We start from the raw sequence: 22958 nt of genomic DNA on the forward strand, positions 1-22958 counted from the left end.
CCCATCTTGTTTCCCTGCCTGCTTTTCTAACTTGATTGATAGCTCACTGTGTCTGTGATATAAGGCAAATACATCAGACAGTGAGCTATCAAGAGGCTGGTTTTTGGTGGGGGAAAAACCTGGGGGTGGGCAGAGTGTCTAGAAAGTCCTCTGTCAAGCAAAAGCACTTAACACCTCATTTCCATATTGGCTAAAACACCGACTTCTTGAGTATGCAGCAACTTGGCTTTGCAGAGAGTTTAGCATGATTTACTTCCACTTTACAGGTATTTGGCAGAGGGCATTGTATTTAATAACCCCTTTGGAGGGGTAGTTATTAGGCAAAATGGACACAATTCCCACCCAAGAGGAATAAGGAAACCTGCCTTATACACATCAAACAGACTGAAACTACAACTGTGGTCCTTTTATGTGACAGCCAGGAAGCCATTCCTAAGGTTTTGGAACCTTTTTATTGATTTTTTTTTCTTTTAACTTATTCCTTCTACACCAACACAGTCATCCATTTCCCCAGTGTCTTGTCACACAGATCATCTACGCTGTGATGGTGTTTGGGGGCACGGGTCCCCAGTGTTTGCAGTATGTGGGAAGGGACGATGGTCTCTCTGGAAACCTCCTCTTCTGACTGATTTTCATCTCGCGTCTGATGATCTCAGGGGGATATTTGGTATCTACCCATGGCTTGAAATCCAGACTTTCCTGGTTACAGGACCCGCTGACTCTGTGCCTGCAAGACATTAGAAAGTAATGGCTCGTACAGTAATGAATCCATAGCCGACGGCCCTCCTATTAGAGGAAGCCATCTTCTTGAATTTGTAGAGTTTTTTTATTACCACCATATTTTCTGAGACCTCTATTTTTATTAAAACAAATCGAACTAGCTTCCTTGGTGCATGTGTGTGTTTTCACTTCAATGTATCTGTGAAAGTGGAATATATATAAAAAGACAAAGATTTAGCTACTCAGTGACTCCAATGGGGCTGGCAGTGGTTACCCTTCACAAGTGAGTTTTACTATTTGGGGGGCAGAAAAAAAACTTTGAGGAGTTAATTTGCGCTCAGATCCCATGAAGATCCTCACCCGGTTACTTGCTGTGGGATCCCATGAAGAGCCTCACCTGGGTTACTTTGCTGTGGGATCCCATGAAGATAATCACCCGGGTTACTTTGTTCTGGGATCCCAGGAAGATAATCACCCGGGTTACTTTGCTGTAGGATCCCATGAAGAGCCTCACTTGGATTACTTTGCTCTGGGATCCCAGGAAGATCCTCACCTGCTCTTCAGCCTGATGTCACTCTCGATGTATCCTAATGGAGTCTTCAGCCATTCGGCTCCATTCATGCTCTGACGACCCAGCGGAACCCGAGGAAGCTTCTGCAAGGTCAGTTCATGGATCTCTTTGGCAAAAAACGCCCGGCCTTTAAGAGGAGAATCAGATCAAAAGACAGAGGCCTAATATTGCTAACCCTGGTCACCCAGGAGCAGACTTCTCATATTTTTGTCAAACCCAAGTGCATAAGTTTTATCCCTCTACTTAAGGGGTACCATAGGCATCTGCCTACAATTCGTCCTATACCATAAGAAAAATGTTATTAATAAATTACATAATTACATGTAGGAGTTGGTGGTAGCCCTGATGCTTTACCTGTGTCACAGTGCATGGCTGTCTTCTCCTCCTCATACCTCTTCTGAGATTGCTGGAGAAGAGGGTCTGGAAACACCAGAGTTGAAACCTGAACAAGAAAGTAATAAATGTGCGGTATATTTTACGCTACAAGGGAATGTGTGTTTAGAGAAAGCAACTCTGCAAATATACTTCATTAAAATCTGCCGTAATGTTTTATGCAAACCTATATGGCTCCATGTTTAAAGACTTTTTTCCATCACCCATGACGGCACCACAAGAGAAAGGGGATCCACCCTTCAAGGACAGGAAACCTTCAAGATAAAAAGGGCAGCTCCTCCCTCCGCATCAGTTGGTTTCCTGTCCTTGATGGGGGAATAATAATAATCTTTATATAGCGCCAACATATTCCGCAGCGCTTTACAGTTTAACAGTTTCAAAACACAAGTCATAAGTAACAACGTTAACAATACAGTAATTAAAGTAAAATAAGGGAACCTTCAAGATCAAAGCTTGAAGACTGAAGAGGATGCCCGGGCCTTGGTCAGATGGGTTATGGCAAGCAACGGCCTGCTGCATCCATCACCAGGTGTCAGAAGTCACCTCGGAGGCCACGTTTTACCGTGCCCTCCCTGAGCGAAGCATAGCCACAGCCAGTGAGGCAATGCCCGGGTGAAGATGGGAGCCTCGGAGGCCACGTTTGTGTACCCTCCCTGGTGCATGCAGCCCGCAAGATACATCAAGGAAGTCCTCGGAGGCCACATTTACTGTTCCCTCCCTGTTGACAAATGGTGGCCATGCAGCCCGTGAGGCACATCGGTGCCCGGGTGAATTAAGCTCCACAGAGGCCACGTTATCATGTCCTCCTTGTTGAGCGAGACTACCAGGCGACAAGTGGATCAGAGCCTGGGTGGAAGCCCCTGTCTGCGCCCTCCCTGGAGTACCTCTGGAGAGCGCGCGCACCGGAGCTGGAGGCTGGCGCGCAGGAACAGGGCAAGAGCGCACGCTAAAGCTTGTTTCATATTTCCGTTTTTTGGCGTCTGCCAAAGTGTGAAAAAACGGATCTGTTTCCGTTTTGCCACAAACAGATGCTACCGGATCCGTTTTTTGGCGGATCCATTTTTTTTTTGCAAAACGGCGGATTTTGACGGACGTGTGATCCACCTCTAAGGGGTTGCCTTGGGGGAGCATGCACCGAGGTGACCATGAGCATGGGGCCTGGCGGCGCACATAGGGTGTGGCTGGGCTAATAGCCAGGTGGTGCCAATCTGTACAGGTATTAAAGGTGCAGGCAGAGGTGCGGGCATGGGCAAACCAGGAGGCCTTTTCGCCTGAGCACTTGTAGCCTCACCAGCAGCAGGAGCCAGACAAGCGGTCACATTCACAAGAAAAAAACGATCATGCCGTAGAAGCAGAGGGGGCTGCTCGGGCAGGGCACGGGCGGATCTTCGTGGTTCCAGAAAGGAGGGATCCATATCCTCACTGGGAGACATTGAGAGCCCCATTCATCCTCCGGATCTGGTACCCGTTGAAGCGTCCGTGTGGTGAGTGATCTCTGAGAAAGCTACAGTAACACTAATGTCCTCTTTCTCTTCTCTCCATCTCCTACTCTCCCCTCTTTTTTTATATATTGGTGGGGTGGAGTATAGGGAGTCCCTAAAAAGAGCAAGTCAAAAACCAAAAACAAAGAATGTCCCCTATGTAGACGTCAGCTGACAGCATCTTGGGATAAGAGACTGTCAAGACTGTATTGACAGGACGATTGCTGAGACTCCCTCCTTTTCTGCAAATCTAAGATCCTTCATACAATCAGAGGTTTGCAGGTCAGTCAGGGCTCTACAGGCCCCAACGGACATGAACAACAAGGGGAGAGACAAGTCCAGCCCCTCGTTTGTATCTCAGGAGGACTCCATGGGGTCAGAGCAGGAGGACTCAGATCAGTCACGATACTCTGACAGTAGTTCAGATGACGAAGTGACATTTCCAGTAGAGGCTACAGACAGACTTATAAAGGCCATCCGGTCTACCATGGGAAGCAATGTCGTTGTTGGGGTCCCTAACCTCCTGCATACCAGCAGTGAAATGGGCTCGGTTCCATACGAGGGAATTACAGTGGTGCATACTACAGAACGACCTAGTACTACAGAAGCAGTTAGAGCGGAAGCTTACTCTCCCAAGCTCTGTAGTTCAGTCACTCAGGTAGTGGTTGCAAATCGAGTCCGCCCCAAGAGTAGTACCATGGACATACAGAGCCTCCAGGATAGTCACAACGGACGCCAGTCCCGGGGGGTGGGGAGTCCACCTAGATACCATATTGCTCCAGAATCCCTGGTCCCAGGAAGAAAGAGGCCTATCCTCAAACGAGTGGGAAATGCTGGCAGTCGAAAAGGCACTCAAGGGGCTGTTACTGCATTTACAGGGTCAGCATGCGAGAGTCCTGTCGGACAACCAGTCAATGGTGGCCTATATAAATCACCAGGGGGGCACCTGTTCTCTAAGGCTGATGCAGATAACAGAGAGGATTCTATGTCTGGCAGAACATCATTTCCTCTCATTATCGGCCCTGCATACTGGAGGAGTAGACTTCCTGAAGGCAGACTTTTTAAGTCGCAATCACTTGAGACAAGGAGAATGGTCCCTAAAAAAAAAAGTCCATTTTCAATCGGATAGTGGACATGTGGGGTCGGCACAAAATAAATCTCTTTGCTTCAATAGCCAACAGAAGGGTTCAGAAGTTTTGTTCCTTAAGTCCAGCAGACAGACAGTTGGCAGTGGACACCTTCAGAATAGAGTGGACATCGGGACTCCTGTATGCTTTCCCTCCAATATGCCTCTTACCAGCAGTACTGAGGCAGATCAGAGAAGACAAGGCCAGAGTAATTTTAATAGCCCAGTTTTGGCCTAAAAGGCCATGGTTCTACTGGCTAAGGACTATGTCCATGTCTGATCCATGGGTACTCCAAGAGGACCAGGACCTTCTAACACAGGGGCCCTTCCATCATCCCCAGAGGCCTGGGCTGCATTTAACAGCCTGGAATTTGAGAGGTTGATACTAAAGAATAAGGGCTTCTCAGCAGGGTTAGTGTCTACACTGCTTAGTAGCAGAAAACCAATAACCACCAAGATTTATGGGAGGATATGGAATAGATTTTTTATCTGTCTCAGGGCCAATACGGGAAGGTGAAGTACCAATAGTGGCCATACTAGAGTTCCTGCAAAAGGGACTAGAGTTGGGGCTAGCAGTTAGTACCCTCAAGTGGCGGCATTATTTCACTGTGACCTGGCGAGCGATAGAAGGGTGGCTAGGTTTATCAGGGCCTGTAGTAGAGCAAACTCTGTCCCATCTCCTACACCTCCCCCTTGGGATCTAAATCTAGTGTTATCTGCCTTAACAGAAAGTCCCTTTGAGCTACTGAGCAGTGTCAGAAAAGATTATCACATTAAAGACAGCCTTATTAGTGGCGCTCACTTCGGCCCGCAAAATAGGCGACTTACAGGCATTGTCAGCAGACCCTCTCTACACTCCAGGTCATGGACGATAGGGTTATGTTAAGGTTAGACCCAGCTTATCTTCCTAAGGTGGTGTCAAGTTTCCATAGAGCTCAGAGATAATCCTACCATCCTTTTGTCCTAACCCTAGTAACCAGGAGGAAAAGCTTCATTGCCTTGACGTTAGGAGATGTCTCCTACAATACCTAGAGGTAACAAGATCCTGGAGGAAGCAGAGGGCCTTGTTTGCCTTGTTTCAAGGGTCAAGAAGGGGCCATAAGGTGTCTAAAAAGCTAGATGGGTGAAAGGCCATTAAGCTAGCGTATAGTAGTACAGACAGGACTGTTCCAGAAGGTCTGGAGGCCCATTCCACAAGAGTCATGGCAACATCCTGGGCGGAGCTAGCAGACGCTTCCATCGACCAGCTCTGTAAGGCGGCTTCTTGGTCCTCTCCGTCTACCTTCCTCAAACATTATAGGTTAGATCAGTCTGCTTCCTCTGACCTCACATTTGGGAGAAGGGTGTTACAGGCGGTGATCCCTCCCTAAAAAAAACTACAAATTTCTGTAATTTTCTTGTGGTGTCATCATGGGTGAAGGAAAAACAAGGGTATTATGTACCTGGTAGTGTGGTTTTTCATGATCCATGATGGCACCCTTATATTCGCTCCCTATTGATCACGTTATTGATTCAATGCATCGTTATGGTTAGGCACTCCCTTGAGTGTAGGTAACTAGAATTGTAAGAAATAAATGGATGTATTATTTGAATGTACACTAATCTGCGGAGTTCCTCTCAAACTCTGTACAAAAAACAAATGCGGAGGAGCGGCCCTCTTTATCTTGAAGGTTTCCTGTCCTTGAAGGGCGGATCACCTCTCTCTCGTGGTGCCGTCATGGATCATGAAAAAACACATTTCCAGGTATGTAATACCCGTGTTTTCTCCTTTCTCCTTATTAATACTTTATGCAGATTATTATACCAAGAAGCCTTCAAAAGTTCACCCCCTGCCACTGGCTATGAAAGAGAGACAAAAAATGCTCTTCTGTGTGGGTTAGCAAGAAGACTAACCCTACAAACACAGTATTAAAAGTATTATCCAATTTTGCAGAATTATTAGTAAAAATTTCTTTTGTTTTCCTTAAGCCATTTCAATCAACATTTAAAGGGTAGCAATATTTTTTCTTTATTTATACTCCAACATTAACCCCTTTCTGACATCAGACGTACTATCCCGTCCATGGGACCCCTGGGCCCCTATGCCCATGGACGGGATAGTACGTCTAGTGCGATCAGCTGCGCTCACGGGGGGAGCGCAGCTGATCGCGGCCGGGTGTCAGCTGATTATCACAGCTGACAGCCGGTACTGGGTGTCAGGGGCCGTCACGGACCGCCTCTGACACGTTAACCCCTTGCACACCGCAATCAAACACTATCGCGGTGTACCGGGGGTTAAAGTGAAGCATCGGCAGGGAGGGGGCTCCCTCCGTGCTTCCCTGAGCCCCCCACAGCAGTGCAATGTGCAGCGCTGCTGCGGGGGGGCTCCTTCCCTGCAGGTCCCCGGATCCAAGTTGGCGACGGGGGCCTGCAGGGAGCTGGCTTCCTCAGTGCCTGCAAAGCGCAGGCATGAGGAAGTCTGCTTCAATACATGCGACAGATCACTGATCTGTCACAGCGATCTGTGATGTGACAGATCAGCGATCTGTCACATGACAGTTATGCCCCCTGGGACATTGTAATAAAGTAAAAAAAAAAGTGCAAAAATAATTTATAAAGAATCGCTAAATAAATTAAAAAGAAAAAAAATCTACTAAATTCATTTTTTGGAAATAAAAAAAATAAATAAAAGTACACATATTTGGTATCACCGCGTCCATAACGACCCGCCCTATAAAACTGTCCCACTAGTTAACCCCTTTACCGAACCCCTTAAAAAATAAAAATAAAAGCAAAAAATGATTTATTTATCATACCGCCGAACAAAAAGTTCAATAACGCGCGATCAAAAAGACGCATATAAATATCCATGGTACCGCTGAAAACGTCATCTTGTCCCACAAAAAACGAGCCGCCATACAGCGTCATCAGCGAAAAAATAAAGTTATAGCTCGCAGAATAAAGCAATGCAAAAATAATTATTTTTTATATAAAATTGTTTTCATTGCATAAAACCGCCAAAACATAAAAAAAACATATACATGAGGTATCTCTGTAATCGTACTGACCCGAAGAATAAAACCGCCTTATCAATTTTACTGCACGCGGAACGGTGTAAACGCACCCCCCAAAAGAAATTCTTGAAATGCTGGTTTTTGTTCATTCTGCATCCCAAAAATTGGAATAAAAAGCGATCAAAAAAGTCAAGCGCCCGAAAATGGTACCAATAAAAACGTCAACTCGTCCCGCAAAGAATAAGACCCCACTTGACTCGGTGGGTCAAAATACGGAAAAATTATAGCTCTCAATATGTGGCGATGCAAAAACTATTTTTACAATAAAAAGGGCCTTTTAGCGTATGACAGTTGCCAAACATAAAAACCCGCCATAAATAGTAAATAAAACCCCCCGTTATCACCCCCTTAGTTAGGGAAAAATAATAAAATTAAAAAAAAATGTATTTCCATTTTCCCATTAGGGCTAGGGTTAGGGCTGAGATTAGGGTTAGGGGTGTGTTGGGGTTAGGGTTGGAGTTAGAATTGGGGGTTCCACTGTTTGGGCACATCAGGTGCTCTCCAAACGCAACATGGCGTCTGATCTCCATTCCAGCCAATTCTGCGTTGAAAAAGTCAAATGGTGCTCCTTCCCTTCCAAGCTCTGCCATGTGCCCAAACAGTGGTTTACCCCCACATATAGGGTATCAGCATACTCAGGACAAATTGCAAAACAACTTTTGGGGTCCTATTTCTCCTGTTGCCCTTAGGAAAATAAAACATTGGGGGCAAAAATATCATTTTTGTGGAAAAAAATGATTTTTTTATTTTCATGCCCGGACGTTATGAACTTCTGTGAAGCACTTGGGGGTTCAAAGTGCTCACCACACATCTAGATAAGTTCCGTGGGGGGTCTAGTTTCCAAAATGGGGTCACTTGTGGGGAGTTTCAACAGTTTAGGCACATCAGAGGCTCTCCAAACGTGACATGACACCCGCAAACCATTCCATCAAAGTCTGCATTCCAAAACGTCACTACTTCCCTTCCGAGCCCCGACGTGTGCCCACACAGTAGTTTTCTCCCACATTGGGGTATCAGCGGACTGAGGACAAATTGGACAACAACTGTTGGGGTCCAATTTCTCCTGTTACCCTTGGGAAAATAAAAAAATTGGGGACTAAAAGATCATGTTTGTGGAAAAAATATGATTTTTTTATTTTCATGCCTGGGCATTATAAGCTTCTATGAAGCACTGGGGGGTTCAAAGTGCTCACCACACATCTAGATAAGTTCCTTAGGGGGTCTAGTTTCCAAAATGTTGTCATTTGTCGGGGGTTTCCACTGTTTAGGCACATCAGGGGCTTTCCAAACGCGGCATAGCGTCCAATCCCAATTCCAGCCAACAAAGTCAAATGGCACGGCTTCCCTTCCGAGCTCTGCCATGCGCCTAAATAGTGGTTTACCCCCACATATGGGGTATCAGCGTACTCAGGACAAATTGCACAACTTTTGAGGTCCTGTTACCGTTGGAAAAATAAAAATTGAGCGTGAAAAGAATTTTTGTGAAAAAAATATGATTTTTTAATTGCACGGCTGTACGTTATAAACTTCCGTGAAGCCCTTGTGGATTCAAAGTTCTCACCACATATCTAAATAAGTTCCTTGGGGGGTCTAGTTTCCAAAATGGGGTCACTTGTGGGGGGTTTCCCCTGTTTAGGTACATCAGGGGCTCTCCAAACGTGACTTGGCGTCCGATCTGAATTCCAGCCAATTTTGCATTGAAAAAGTCAAACGGCGCTTCTTCCCTTCTGAGCTCTGCCATGCGCCAAAACAGTGGTTCCCCCCAACATGTCAGGTAACAGCGAACTCAGGACAAACTGCACAATAACTTTTGCAGTCTAATTTCTCCTGTTACCCTTGGTAAAATAAAAAAAATTGGACCTGAAGTAATTTTTTTTTGTGAAAAAAAGTTAAATGTTCATTTTTTTTTTAAACATTCAAAAAATTCCTGTGAAGCACCTGAAGGGTTAATAAACTTCTTGAATGTGGTTTTGACCACCTTGAGGGGTGCAGTTTTTAGAATGGTGTCACTTTTGGGGATTTTGTATCATATAGACCCCTCAAAGTGACTTCAAATGTGATGTGGTCCGTAAAAATAAAATGGTGTTGCAAAAATGAGAAATCGCTGGTTTAACTTTTAACCCTTATAACTTCCTAACAAAAAAAAAATCTGGGTTCCAAAATTGTGCTGATGTAAAGTAAACATGTGGGAAATGTTACTTATTAAGTTTTTTGTGTGCCGTATCTCTGTGATTTAAGGGCATAAAAATTCAAAGTTGGAAAACTGCGAAATTTTCCCCAAATTTCCGTTTTTTTCACAAATAAATGCAAGTTATTTGAATGAAATTTTACCACTAATATGAAGTACAATATGTCACGAGAACACAATGTCAGAATCCATGGAAGCGTTTCAGAGTTATTACCTCATAAAGGGACAGTGGTCAGAATTGTTAAAATTGGCCCGGTCATGAACGTGCAAACCACCCTTGGGGGTAAAGGGGTTAAAATTGCAACACCCAAGAGAATGGAAAGCTCAAAAAATTATGGAAAGCGCAGCAGGGATAGATCTTTTATTGATCTGCAAATTATGAAAAAAATGGAACCAACATTTTCAAAATATCTCAATGTATTCAGAACCGAACATGAGCCACATGCAGAAATCCCGGCACTTATAGCCTTGGCTGCTATCAATAAGGTTATTAATTAGCCATCTGAGGAAGGTTCCGCGGCACTGAATGCACAATTATCAAGATCCGGTGCTGGCAGTTTGTGCAATTGCCGACCAATGATGTCCCAGATGTGTTCTATGGGAGACAAGTCTGGAGATGCTGCAGGTCATGGTCACATGTTTATGCCATGTAGGTTGTGAACAGGAGCATGAGCAACATAAGGCCTGACGTCTTAAAAAATGGCTATGGAACACTTTGGAGAAATGGATACACCACTGGTTCCACCACCAAATCAATGTAATGCCAAGCTGGTCCGGCTAACATACAATATGCTACCCCACACCATAATCCTGGGAGTACGATCTATGTCATGTTCCCTTGTGAAAGCCTCTCCACAGCATTTCCCATGTGGAAAGACACAGACACCGACGCCTCTACCTTGTGCCAGTTATTACACTAGTTGCCCATCCACTAAAGAATTCAATACAATCTTATCTCTCACGCACAAATCTCTCCACAGTTCTGCACCACCCTACATCTCCTCCCTCATGTCTATTACCTTACCATTGCCCTCTGTTCTGCAACTGATCTGAGACAAACATCCTCAATAATCCAAACCTCCCACTCCTGTCTTCAAATCTTCTATCATGCTGCACCAGTTTTCTGGAATGCACTACCCTGGAATATCAGATTAATACCTAGGCATTTTTAAGAATGCTTTAAAACACATCTCTTTAGACAGGCTTATCACCTCAATTCACTAATCTCACTCTCCCCCGTTCTCCATTCAAATTTTTCCTCAAAATCTGGTCCCTCCTATTAATATGTCTCCACATCCTCTATGCAACCGATAGCATACGTTAACTGCACTCAGACAGATTCTGACTGTTGACCGGATCATGCAGCTTAATATGAATACCCTTATTTATTATAATGATGGCTGAAACTTAGAAGAAAAGCAATTTTTGCCTATGGTCTCCCCATTTTTTTATAGATTGTATCTGGTGAGCAGGATCCTTCACTTCTGTAACTTTTGAACTTTGTAAAGTCTTTATTGCTTAAATTCCTGCTTAATTTTAAAGTGCTACAAAACATATTAGCACTAAAGAAATAAAATTATTATTAGACCAGAGGCTGGAAAGGAAATATATCCTTTTCAGCATTGAGTCCCTCTTTTGTCTTGGGCGCAACAATAGTCAGAGATTGTTCTGGAGCCCATGAGGGCAACGCCATGCTGAGGCCTTCAAGAGGGAACATAGTATCAAGCCTACTCCTGGGATTATGGTGTGGAGTGACATATACAGTAGCCGGACCCCTCTAGTCTTGATTCCATGTCCACTAACAGCTCAAAACTAAAAATTTCTCCAAAGTGTCCCAGGAACCATTGTTTCATTCCCCCATGTTGGCACCACGGAGAGAGGGGATCCGCCCCACGGGGACAGGAAACCTACAGATAAAAAGGCGGTATCTCTCTCCCACATCAGTTGGTTTCCTGTCCCTAATGGGGAACCTACAGATGAGAAGACTCACCTGGAATCTTCGTGTGATACCGGGGCCGACCAGTCTGATCCAGGCAGCGGGGGTTACCCAAAGCGCCACCGCTGGGGTCAGCAGACCTTGTGGGTGTGTGGGGGGAGGCGGCAGAAGAAATTGAGAAGCCCGTCTTTCCCAGAGCGTGTCTCGGTATTTCCACAGACTCCTGGGGGGGGTAGGAAACAGTGGCCGTCAGCATGGAGGGGCAGCAACAGACAGGCAGGGTCAGAAAAAGCACAAAACCCAACAAGGAAAAAATGATCCGGACAGCGGTCTGCCCCCCACAGCTGGTCTGAGTCCATACCAGGCTCCGCTGCGCCGGACAGAACCCCAGCCGGGCTCGAGTATCGCATGACTGCACGCAATCCCTGAGGAGCATGTAGTGCGCACGCGTGGGGCGGCGCTCCGCTATGACACGCACAGGCAGCAAAGCACTACTAGGAACACGGACGGCGCATTGCATTACTGAGAAACCCGTACCTGGGCGCACGGCGTCCACCGGAAGGCGGGAGGGAGGAGCCTGATGGGCATTTTAAAACAGCGCTAAAAGGGGTAGCGGTGCTTCACATGCAGCTGGCCAGAATGTGCGACCAGGAGCTTCCAGAAGAGCAGCCCCTGCATGACCAGGCCCCTCAACATGGACACCAGCAGCAGTACCAACAGCAACGCCAGCAGCAGCGAAGGATGCAGCAAAAAAAGCAGTTAAAAGAGACCTTCCCAGCGTCGCAGCGGAAGTAGCCACTCAAGCTCCCAACGCAGCAGGGAGAATCCATCTACGGAAAGGGGTTCCCCCTCAAATCTGGTATCCTTTCTGTCAGGAGGGTAACTGAGCGTGAAAGTCAACTTTTTAATTAGGGTCTGTTGTCCTCTCTGAAATCCAATCACAGGATCTGTGCGCTCTGTACAGAAGAGCTACCCACTACATGGAAAAAGAAGCTCTGTGCTGCCTGTATTGAGCAGACAATTTATGAGGAGACCCCGAAATTCGCCTCAGACCTTAGAGAGCTAATCAAGAGTCAGGTAGAAGACACCTTTAAAACACTGCAGAGGGATCAGTAAAAAAAATACCGGCAAAAATATAGAATCAGGTCCCCTGAATCTGTCTCTAGTGACAGAGAGAGTGAGTTAAGCAATTCAAATAGCTCATTATCTCTCTCTTCAACATCTTTAGAAGGGGGTCGCAGCTGTTTTCCAATTGAGGAGACGGATAGCCTCGTTAATGCAATCAGAACCATCATGGGTCTAGGCGACCCTCGACCCAAGAAAATCGTAGAGGATCTAATGTTCAGTGGGCTAGAACAAAAAAAGCGAAGGGAGTTCCCATTGAATGAGAAAATTCAGTCCTTAATCAAAAGAGAATGGAAGAAGCCAGAGAAGAAGGGGCTTCTAACCCCGAAAAGAAAATACCCCTTTGAGGACCCGATGTGTACATTTTGGGATGAAGCCCCAAAATTAGACGTAGCGATTGCGAAGGCCTCCAAAAAAATTTGCACAGCCTTTTGAGGACATGGGGGTGTTAAAAGACCCTATGGATAAGAAAGCAGATACGTTCCTGAAGGGTTGTTGGGAGGCCGCTGGGGGGGGCCTGAAACCTGCTGTAGCCGCCACCTGTACAGCCAGGGCTCTAAGGGTGTGGCTCAACCACTTGGAGTCACAGCTAAAGGACAAAGTATCTAGAGAGACAATTATGAATTATGTTCCTGTAATGAAGGGGGCAGCGGCTTTTCTGGCAGACACATCTGTGGACTCGGCCAGACTAGTGGCTAGATCGGCTTCTTTTTCTAACGCAGCGAGGCATGCCCTATGGCTCAAGTGGTGGCCAGGTGACCTGCAAACAAAGTCAAAATTATGTTCCATTCCCTGTGAGGGCGAGTTGCTGTTGGGATCCACACTAGACGATATCCTGGATAAAGCAGGAGATAAAAAAAGAAATCTTTCCCTATTCTGTCTAGTCAATCCTATAAACGGCCCTTTCGGAGCAGGAAATTTATTGGGAGGAAGCGCCCAAAAAACCCCCAGGACAAGTGGGAGGATAAAAGTAACAGGGGTAGGGGGTTCATGTTCAACAGGCCCATTGAAAACAAGAAACGATCCCAATGAAGGTGTCCCCCAGGTGGGGGGGGTTAACTTTCTTTCTCCCGGCCTAGGAAAAAATATCCCGCAGTATGTGGATCTTAGACTTAATAAAAGCAGGTCTATAAAAGCAGGTCTATAACTAAGATTCCATTCTCTCCCTCCTCAAGTCTTCACAGTGACCCCGCAGAGACCATCAAAAGAGGAACAGTTAGCCTTGCAGGAGGAGATCGTGGGTCTCGTAGAGAAGGCCGTCCTTCAAGAAGTCCCTCCTCAAGAAAGAGGCAAAGGGTTCTACTCTCCTCTTTTCCTAAGAAAAAAAAAACAGACGGAACATTCAGGACAATTGTTAACTTGAGGAAGCTGAACAAGTTTCTGGAAATGCAGTCCTTCAAGATGGAAACAATAAAATCATCAGAAAAGTGCTTTTTCCGTCTTGTTTCATGACTGTGTTGGACCTAAAGGACACGTACTACCACGCCCCCATCCACAAAGACTACCGCAAATTCCTCAGGGTGGCAGTCGCAATCCGAGGGGAAATAAAACATTATCAGTTCAGGGCTCTTCCCTTTGGCCTGGCCATCACCAAGAGTATTTACCAAGTTGGTGGCGGAAGTAATGGCACACTTAAGAGAACAGGACATTCTGATTGTTCCATATCTAGACGATCTTCTAGTAATTGGCAATTTCCCTCGTCACTGCGAAAAACAGACAGTCATGGAATCTTTGACAAACCTAGGTTGGCTGCTAAACTTACCCAAATCCCGTATCCTACCAAGTCAGATTCAAGAAAATTTAGGTATAATTCTAGATTCAAACAAACAAGAATGTCGCTTTCCAGAGGGGAAAGTTCAAAACATGATAGAGCCGGTATCACGAATAAGGGACCTTCCTTTGACAACACTGGGGAAGGCAATGTCACTTCTGGGATCAATGTCAGCTTGTATATCGGCTGTGCTGTGGGCCCAGGCCCATACCAGAGAACTACAATGGGAAATATTAGCAGCAGAAGTCTCTCTAGGCGGAAATTTAGAAGGGCGGTTGAGTATTTCATCAAGGACAATTCGCTCTCTAAAATGGTGGACAAACATAGACAACCTAACCCGAGGCGTTCCCTGGGTATTAACAATATCCATAAGTCCTAACTACAGATGATCAGTTAGCCCAGGGGGTGTGGATGGCATCCTTAAACATAAAAGAACTGATAGCAGTGAAGTTCGCCCTCGTACAGTTTTAAAGCTCCCTCCGTTCCCACCATGTAAGGATATTTTCGGACAACCAAGTAGTAGTAGCATTGCTAAACCACGAAGGGGGCACTAGATCATGGGCTCTAATGGATGTGACAAAGTCCATCCTTCAACTAGCCGAGGCCAACTTGGGCTCCTTGTCAGCACTCCATATAAAGGGTACAGAGAATCGGGCGGCAGATTTCCTAAGTCAAACTCAAGACAGGACGAGTGGGAGCTGAATCAGGCAGTCTTCGATCACATCGCAGGTCTGTGGGGTGACCAGCAATAGAGCTATTGCCAACAGTTGGAACCGGAAAGTAGTGGCCTTCTGTTAGTTAGATCCCCGGGGGTACCCAGTTGCCCTAAACGCCTTTATGATTCCTTGGAATTACCATCTAGCTTACGCCTTCCCGCCAATAACCCTAATTCCATCAGTTCTGAGGAAAATTCAAGAGGACATGGCGAGAGTGATTCTAATAGCCCCCTTCTGGCCGAAGAGAACGTGGTTTTCTTGGTCGAGGATGATGTCCATCTCTGACCCTTGGGTTCTCCCGGCTATCCCGAACCTTCTTTCCCAAGGGCCGGTGTTTCATCTGCAGGTAATAAACTTGCATAGGGAGTTTTCCCCAAATTTAGTTATCACTTTATTACAGAGTAGGAAGCCTGTAACCACTAAGTTGTATGGGAGAATCTGGAAAAAAATTTATTTCTGTATCAGGCGCTAAATTAGACGCGGATCTAGGCACATCTCTCCCCATGCTACCCCTCCCTGGGACTTAAACTTAGTCCTTATGGCACTAAGGCTCCCTTTGAACCCCTATCAGATGCCCCGCTGGAAATCATGTTGCTGGAAACCTCTCTTCTGGTCGCTCTAACATCTGCGCATAGAGTTAGCGACATCCAGGCTTTTTCGGCATACCCGCCTTTCACACAAATATTAGTAGAGTTGTTCTTAAGACTGACCCGGCCTATCTTCCAAAAGTAGCCTCACGTTTTCACAGGTCTCAGGAGATATCCCTTCCTTCTTTTTGCCCCAATCCCAAAAATAAAGGGGAGAAAGCCTTACATAAATTGGATGTCAGGAGATGCTTAATCCAGTATCTAGCAGCCACACGAGAGCATAGGCAGGATAGGTCTCTTTTTGTGTGCTTTCAGGGTCCTTGGAAGGGGCAGAAAGCATACAAAAGCATGCTTACAAGATGGCTAAGAGACACTATCACCCTATCCAACTCAGCGCATGGGGCAGCCATTCCAGAGACAGTAAAAGCCCACTCAACAAGATCAGTGGCGACTTCCTGGGCAGAGAGAGGCGGCGCATCAATAGAACAGATATGTAGAGCTGCTACCCGGTCTTCCCCCTCTACATTCTATAATCACTATCGGCAGGACCTAGTCTCTTCTTCAGACCTTACTTTTGGGTGAGGGGTTCTGGAAGCAGTGGTCCCTCCCTAATGTACAAATCTCTGCAATTACCCCCGTGGTGCTGTCATGGGGGAAGGAGAAAAACAGCTACTTACCGTTAACGGCATTTTTCTGAGCCCAGGACGGCACCCGTACATTCCCTCCCTCACGTGTGAGTGTGCACACTTAATTTAGTATAGTTATGTTTTGTCACGCGGTGCCTCCATTTGCTCATAGTATTAATAATAATTATTTTTTTTGTTCATGTTGTTAATCTGAAGTTCCATTAATGCTCTGTAAACAACTGATGTGGGAGAGAGGTACCCCCTTGTTTTCTGTATGTTTTCTGTCCCTGTGGGGAGGATCCCTTCTCTCCGTGGTGCCGTCATGGGCACAGAGAAATACCGTTAACGGTAAGTAACAATGTTTTTTCAACATGACAACGCCAGGCCACATGCTACTCAAGCTCCTGTGAGCAGCCTGTGTGGCCTAAACCTGCTACCATGGCTGCAGCTTCTCTGGACTTGTCTCCCATCAAGCACATCTTGGATGTCATTGATCGGTGATTACAAAAGGATCCGCCAGCAGCGGATCTTGATAATTTGTTCAAGTGAATTTTCGTGAGACAGATCATTCTTCAGATGACCATTAATAACTTCATTGATAGCAGCCAAGGCTCTAAGTGCCGGGGTTTCTGTAGGTGACAGTCATACTTCAAACAATAAATCTAGCTGTTTGGAAAATGTTTGTTCCATTTATTCATCATTTGCAGACTACCGTATTTTTCGGACTATAAGACGCACCTAGGTTTTAGAGCAGGAAATTAGGGAAAAAAATTTGAAGCAAAAATGTGGTCAATTCTGTACTTAATATCCCCTATCCTGGTATATATGATCCCCTCATCCCTACCCTGGTATGCATGGCCCCCCTAATCCCTACCCTGGTATGCATGGCCCCCCTAATCCCTACCCTGGTATGCATGGCTCCCTCATCCCCATCCTGGTATGCATGCCTCCTGATCCCTAGACTGGTAGGAACGATCCCCCTCATCCCTATCCTGGGTAGGAATGGCCCCCCTCATCCCTAACCTGGTATGCATGGCTCCCTCATCCCCATCCTGGTATGCATGCTTCCTGATCCCTAGACTGGTAGGAATGATCCCCCTCATCCCTATCCTGGGTAGGAATGGTGCCCCTCATCCCTACTCTGGTATGCATGGCCCCCCTCATCCCTACCCTGGTATGCATGGTCCCCCTCATCCCTACCCTGGTATGCATGGCCCCCCTAATCCCTACACTGGTATGCATGGCTCCCTCATCCCCATCCTGGTATGCATGCCTCCTGATCCCTAGACTGCTAGGAACGATCCCCCTCATCCCTATCCTGGTAGGAATGGCCCTCTTCATCCCTACTCCTGGTATGCATGGCCCCCCTCATCCCTACTCCTGGTATGCATGGCCCCCCTTATCCCTATCCAGGTATGCATGGCCCTCATAATCCCTACCCTGGTATGCATGGCTCCCTCATCCATATCCTGGTATGCATGCCTCCTGATCCCTAGACTGGTAGGAACGATCCCCCTCATCCCTATCCTGGGTAGGAATGGTCCCCCTCATCCCTACTCTGGTTTGCATGGCACCCCTAATCCCTACCCTGGTATGCATGGCTCCCTCATCCCCATCCTGGTATGCATGCCTCCTGATCCCTAGACAGCTAGGAACGATGCCCCCTTCATCCCTATCCTGGTAGGAATAACCCCCTTCATCCCTATCCTGGTATGCATGGCCCCCCTCATCCCTACTCCTGGTATGCATGGTCCCCCTTATCCCTATCCTGGTATGCAGGGCCCCCATCTCATCCTAGTTTGCATAACCCCATCCTTAACCTGGTATGATTGGCCCCCATCCCCGTCCTGGTATGCATGGTCCCATCCTTATCTTGGTATGATTGCCCCCCACCCCCATTCTGATATGCATGGCCCCTTCAGAAAACATAAAAAAAAACAAATCATTACACTTACCTTCCCGGTGCTCCCTCGCAGCATCCTGTTACAATGCGAGCCACTGCTTTATGCTTGTAAGCAGCGCATGGCAGTTATGTCATGCGCTGTTTCCAAGCCAAAGGGCAGCTGCCTGAATACTCAATGCCTTGCATGCCGGGACTAATGAATACGCACTGCTCTCTGCGCACACAGTCCCGGCATGCAGAGCATTGAGTATTCCGACAGCTGCCCTTCGACTTGCAAGCAGCACATGACGTTTCTGCCATGCGCTGCTTACAAGCATTAAGCAGCTGCTGGCATCGGAGCAGGACGCTGCGAGAGTGCACCGGGAAGGTAGGGGTAATGATTTGTTTTTTAAATGTTTTCTGATGGGGCCAATCATACCAGATGCCATTAAAAAGAAATAAATATTCATTGCCCTCCACGCCCATTGGTGTTAGCCACAGCAGCTGGCTCCTGCATCTGTGACTCGCTGCTCTGCCGAAACGGCTCACCCAACTCCCCATCATAGTCAGAGCCGGTACATCCGGACTATAAGACGTACCCCTCATTTTCCTCCACATTTTTGGAGGAAAAAAGTGCGTCTTAGGCCCCTTTCACACGTCAGTGTCTCCAGTACGTGTGGTGACAGTTTTCTCACGTACCAGAGGCACTGACACACGTAGTCAAATGAATGGGTCTATGTACATGTCAGTATGTTTTCACGGACCGTGTGTCCATGTGCAAAAAACGCAGACATGTCCGTTTTCACATGGACATCAAAACGTGCCGCACATGTGCACACGGAGAACAGTGCACACTGTCTTCCGTGTGCACGGACGGCTGCCGGGGAAGTAGCGCTACTGTAAGACGATGGCCCCCGGCAGCTGGTGCTTGAACGCGCCTGTCATTATTCTCCCCTGCTCTACCAGCGAGCAGGGGAGAGTGAATGAATGAAAAACTCAACGTGGGGTCCCCCTTTATTTTTGCAACCAACCTAACAAAACTCACAGGTGCAGGCTGCTATTCTCAGGCTGGTAAGGGGCCATGGATATTGACCCCCTCAGTCTAAAAACAGCAGCCCCAGACGCAATGCCCAGAAAAGGCGCATCTATTAGCTGCGCCAACTCTGGAGCTTTGCACAGTTCTTCCCACTTGCACTGTAGCAGTGGCAAGTGGGGTAATGAAGGGTTAATGTCACCTTCCTAAGATGACATTAAGCCCGGCTTAGTAATGGAGAGCTGTCAATAAGACACCTCTCCATTACTGATCCTATAGAAGTGAAAGGGTTAAACAAAGACACACAGCCAGAAAAAAGTATTTTAATTAAATAAAACAATTAACACAGTTTCCCATCTTTATTATTCGGCTAATCCAAGCGACGCCCTCGATCTCCTGTAATAAAATTAAAATTAATAAAGCAACAATATACCATACCTGTCCGGCGTTCAGTCTGACGCCGTAATCCATATCTGGGGGATAATAAGTTTACAACCGGAGCGGTGCTAATGCGACCGCTCCGGCTGTAAACTACTGGGGAATGAATGAGAAGCAGCAGGTGCAGGCTCAGTAACAGTAACTAGCGGTGACGTCACTGAGTCTGTGCTCGCTGCGGGCCTGAACTCCTGTAACCTCAGGACCATGGGAAAATGTAAGTGATGAGGTCACAACAGTTCAAGCTCTGTCCCAGTGACCTCATCTCTTGCATTCTCCCAAGGTCCGGAGGTCACAGCAGGTTAGTTTCTCATTCATTCATTCTCCTCTGCTCGCGCTGTAGCGGCAGAGCAGAGGAAAATGGATGAAAGCCGGCTTCAGCACCAACTGCCGGGGGACAGCGCTTATAGTAGTGCTCCTCCTCGGCGGCCGTACGTGTGGTCCTGATGCAGCACACGGATGCCACACGTGTGTCGCACGTATTACATACATGGACACTGATATCTCTGGTACCGGTTTTTAGTTACCGGAAATATAGGGACGTGTGAAACCGGCCTTATAGTCTGAAAAATATGATATTACCATGTCTATCCATCCTGTGATTTCCATAATTTCACAACTTTTCCTTCTTGGTGTTGCAGTTTTAATTTTTATATACCATGTCTCCTTACATGTTCTGCTGGTCTGTGAGTGTCCAGGTGCTAAGACTTCCATTGATCACTCAAAAAACAGCTCTGAATTGCACTGCGAAGGTGGCTCATGTGCTCAAATCCTTGTAGGGAACTATGGAACTGTACATCACTCTGTCCACAGATCGGTAGAGTGCCTTGAAAAAGTATTCATGCCCCGTGAACTTTTTCAAGTTACATACACACACAAACTAAAAATGAAATTTTATTGGGTTTTTCTGCTATATACCAACACAAAGCAGCAAATATTTGTGAAGTGTAAAGGAAATGATTTATGGTTTTCTAATTATTTAAAAAATAATATAAATCTCAAAATTGTGAAGTGCATTTGTATTCAGCCTCCCTGTAGTTTGATACGTCTAAATAAAATTCGGAGTGATCAATTTCCACCAGAAGTCACATAATTTAGTAAATTGGGTCCACCTGAATTGAGTCCACCTGGGTGTAATTTATTCTCAGTATAACTACAGATGTTCTGTGAAGGCTTCATAGGTTTGTTTGAGAACATTAGGGATGAAAACCAAGAAACACACCAGACAGGTCAGGGATAAAGTTGTAGAGAAGATTAAAGCAGGATAAGGTTATAAATAAAAAAAAAATAGCCCAATCCACGAACATCTCAAGAAACACTGTTCAATCCAAAATGGAAGGAGTATGGCACAGCTGTAAACCTACCAAGATATGGATGTATGCCTAAACTGACATTGTAGAAAGGAGAGCACTAATTAAAGAAGCAGCCAAAAGGCCCATGGTCACTCTGAAAGAGCTGCAGTGATCCACAGCTCAGGTGGGAGAATCTGTCCACAGGACAACTATTGGTCATGAACTCAACAAATCTGGCCTTTATGCAAGAGTGGCAAGAAGTAAGCCATTTTTTAAATCAAGCCATAAGAAGTCCTGTTGGCAATAAGCTATGTAGGGGACACAGCTAGCATGTGGAAGAAGGTTCTCTGGTCAGAGGAGACCAAAGGATAATTTTTTAGGCTTACTGCAAAATAGTGGCTGAAAACTAACACAGTACATGACTCTGAGAACACCATCCCAACAGTCAAACATGGTAGATGCCGCAACATGCTGTGGGGACGCTTTTCTTGAGCAGGGACAGGGAGGCTGGTCAGAGTTGATGGGAAGATGGATGGAGATAATGACAAGGCAATCCTGGCAGAGAACCTGTTAGAGGCTGTAAAAGACATGAGACTGGGGTGTAGGTTCACCATCCAGCAGGGCAATGAAACTAAACATACTACCAGAGCTACAATGGTTGGTTCAGATCACACCTTATTCATATGTGTGAATGGCCCAGTCACAGTCCAAGCATTAATCCCTTGAGAATCTGAAACAAGACTGGATGCCTATATCCAATCTCACTGAGCGAGAGCAAGTGTGAAAAGGGGCAAACATTTTAGCAGTTTGATGTGCAAAGAAAGACCCCAAAAAACTTGCAGCAGTAATTGTCCTTCAAAGTATTGACTCATGGGGGCTGAATACAAATGCACTTTACTATTTTCAATTTTATATTTTTTTACATAATCAGAAAACCATATTTCCTTTACATGTCACAAACAATTACTTTGTGTTGGTATATTACATAAAATCCAAATAAATACATTTAAATTTGTGGGTATAACGTGAAAAAATGTGGCTAAGTTCACGGGGTATGAATACTTTTTCAAAGCACTGCATGCTTTGAAATAATAAGCAAATTTGACTAGTGCTTTACTAAGGTATGCACACAATGAAGATTACATTGTAGTGACTGGGAAACGATTCTATCATATGATGCTGTTTGTCTGTCGTGTTTCTCGTTTACTGCAATGCCATATTCTACATGGTATTTTCGCTGTAGTACTGTCTTCTGCTGTAGATTTCCAGCCAAGTAGTTATCAGTGTGCTCAGGACGGTGTACAAGTTAATAATGCCCAGTATTAGGCTTCTCTTACCCAGAGGTATTGCTTGTAAAGACGATTAATAAATGGATCATACTCAGAGGAGTCATAATCGTTCATAAATGCACAACCCTGGAGAAAAACGACGACATCACGTGAATATTCATCAATCCCACAGCTCCGGCCCAAATCACAAATTATCTACATGTTATTATTACTAAAAAAACTGATTAAATACTAAACATATATTAATAATAATAGATCGGCAAAATAAATATGCAAAATATTGTTTTGATGTCAAGAATATAACCAATATAATACTGCCCCCTATGTCCAAGAATATAACTACCATAATACTGCCGTCTATGTCCAAGAATATAACTACCATAATACTGCCCTCTATGTCCAAGAATATAACTACTATAATACTGCCCCTATGTATAAGAATATAACTACTATAATACTGCTCCTATGTACAAGAATATAACTACTATAATACTGCCCCCTATGTACAAGAATATAACTACTTTAATACTGCCCCTATGTACAAGAATATAACTACTATAATACTGCCCCCTATGTACAAGAATATAACTACTATAATACTGCCCCTAGGTACAAGAATATAACTACTATAATACTGCTCCTATGTACAAGAATATAACTACTATAATACTGTCCCTATGTACAAGAATATAACTACTATAATACTGCCCCTATGTACAAGAATATAACTACTA

At 45.6% G+C, this 22958-nt stretch overlaps 1 protein-coding gene across 3 annotated transcripts in view; it reads right to left on the reverse strand.

Annotated features, from left to right (window-relative positions):
• Nucleotides 1-433: 433 nt before the first annotated feature.
• Nucleotides 434-22958, reverse strand: part of LOC141083853 (protein FAM228B-like) — a 725331-nt gene continuing 702806 nt past the window's right edge. For all 3 annotated transcript variants that reach the window (XM_073568323.1, XM_073568321.1, XM_073568324.1), the window contains 4 exons: nucleotides 22273-22350; nucleotides 1646-1733; nucleotides 1274-1418; nucleotides 434-727 (listed from right to left, as the gene is read on the reverse strand). In XM_073568323.1, the coding sequence (XP_073424424.1) occupies nucleotides 535-727; nucleotides 1274-1418; nucleotides 1646-1733; nucleotides 22273-22350 (504 nt within the window). In that variant the 3' untranslated portion in view covers nucleotides 434-534. The remainder of the gene's footprint in view (nucleotides 728-1273; nucleotides 1419-1645; nucleotides 1734-22272; nucleotides 22351-22958) is intronic.

This window comes from Dendrobates tinctorius, unplaced genomic scaffold, assembly GCF_039654945.1.
Source record: "Dendrobates tinctorius isolate UK_male_01 unplaced genomic scaffold, ASM3965494v1 ptg000021l, whole genome shotgun sequence".
In the NCBI taxonomy this organism is placed as follows: domain Eukaryota; kingdom Metazoa; phylum Chordata; class Amphibia; order Anura; family Dendrobatidae; genus Dendrobates; species Dendrobates tinctorius.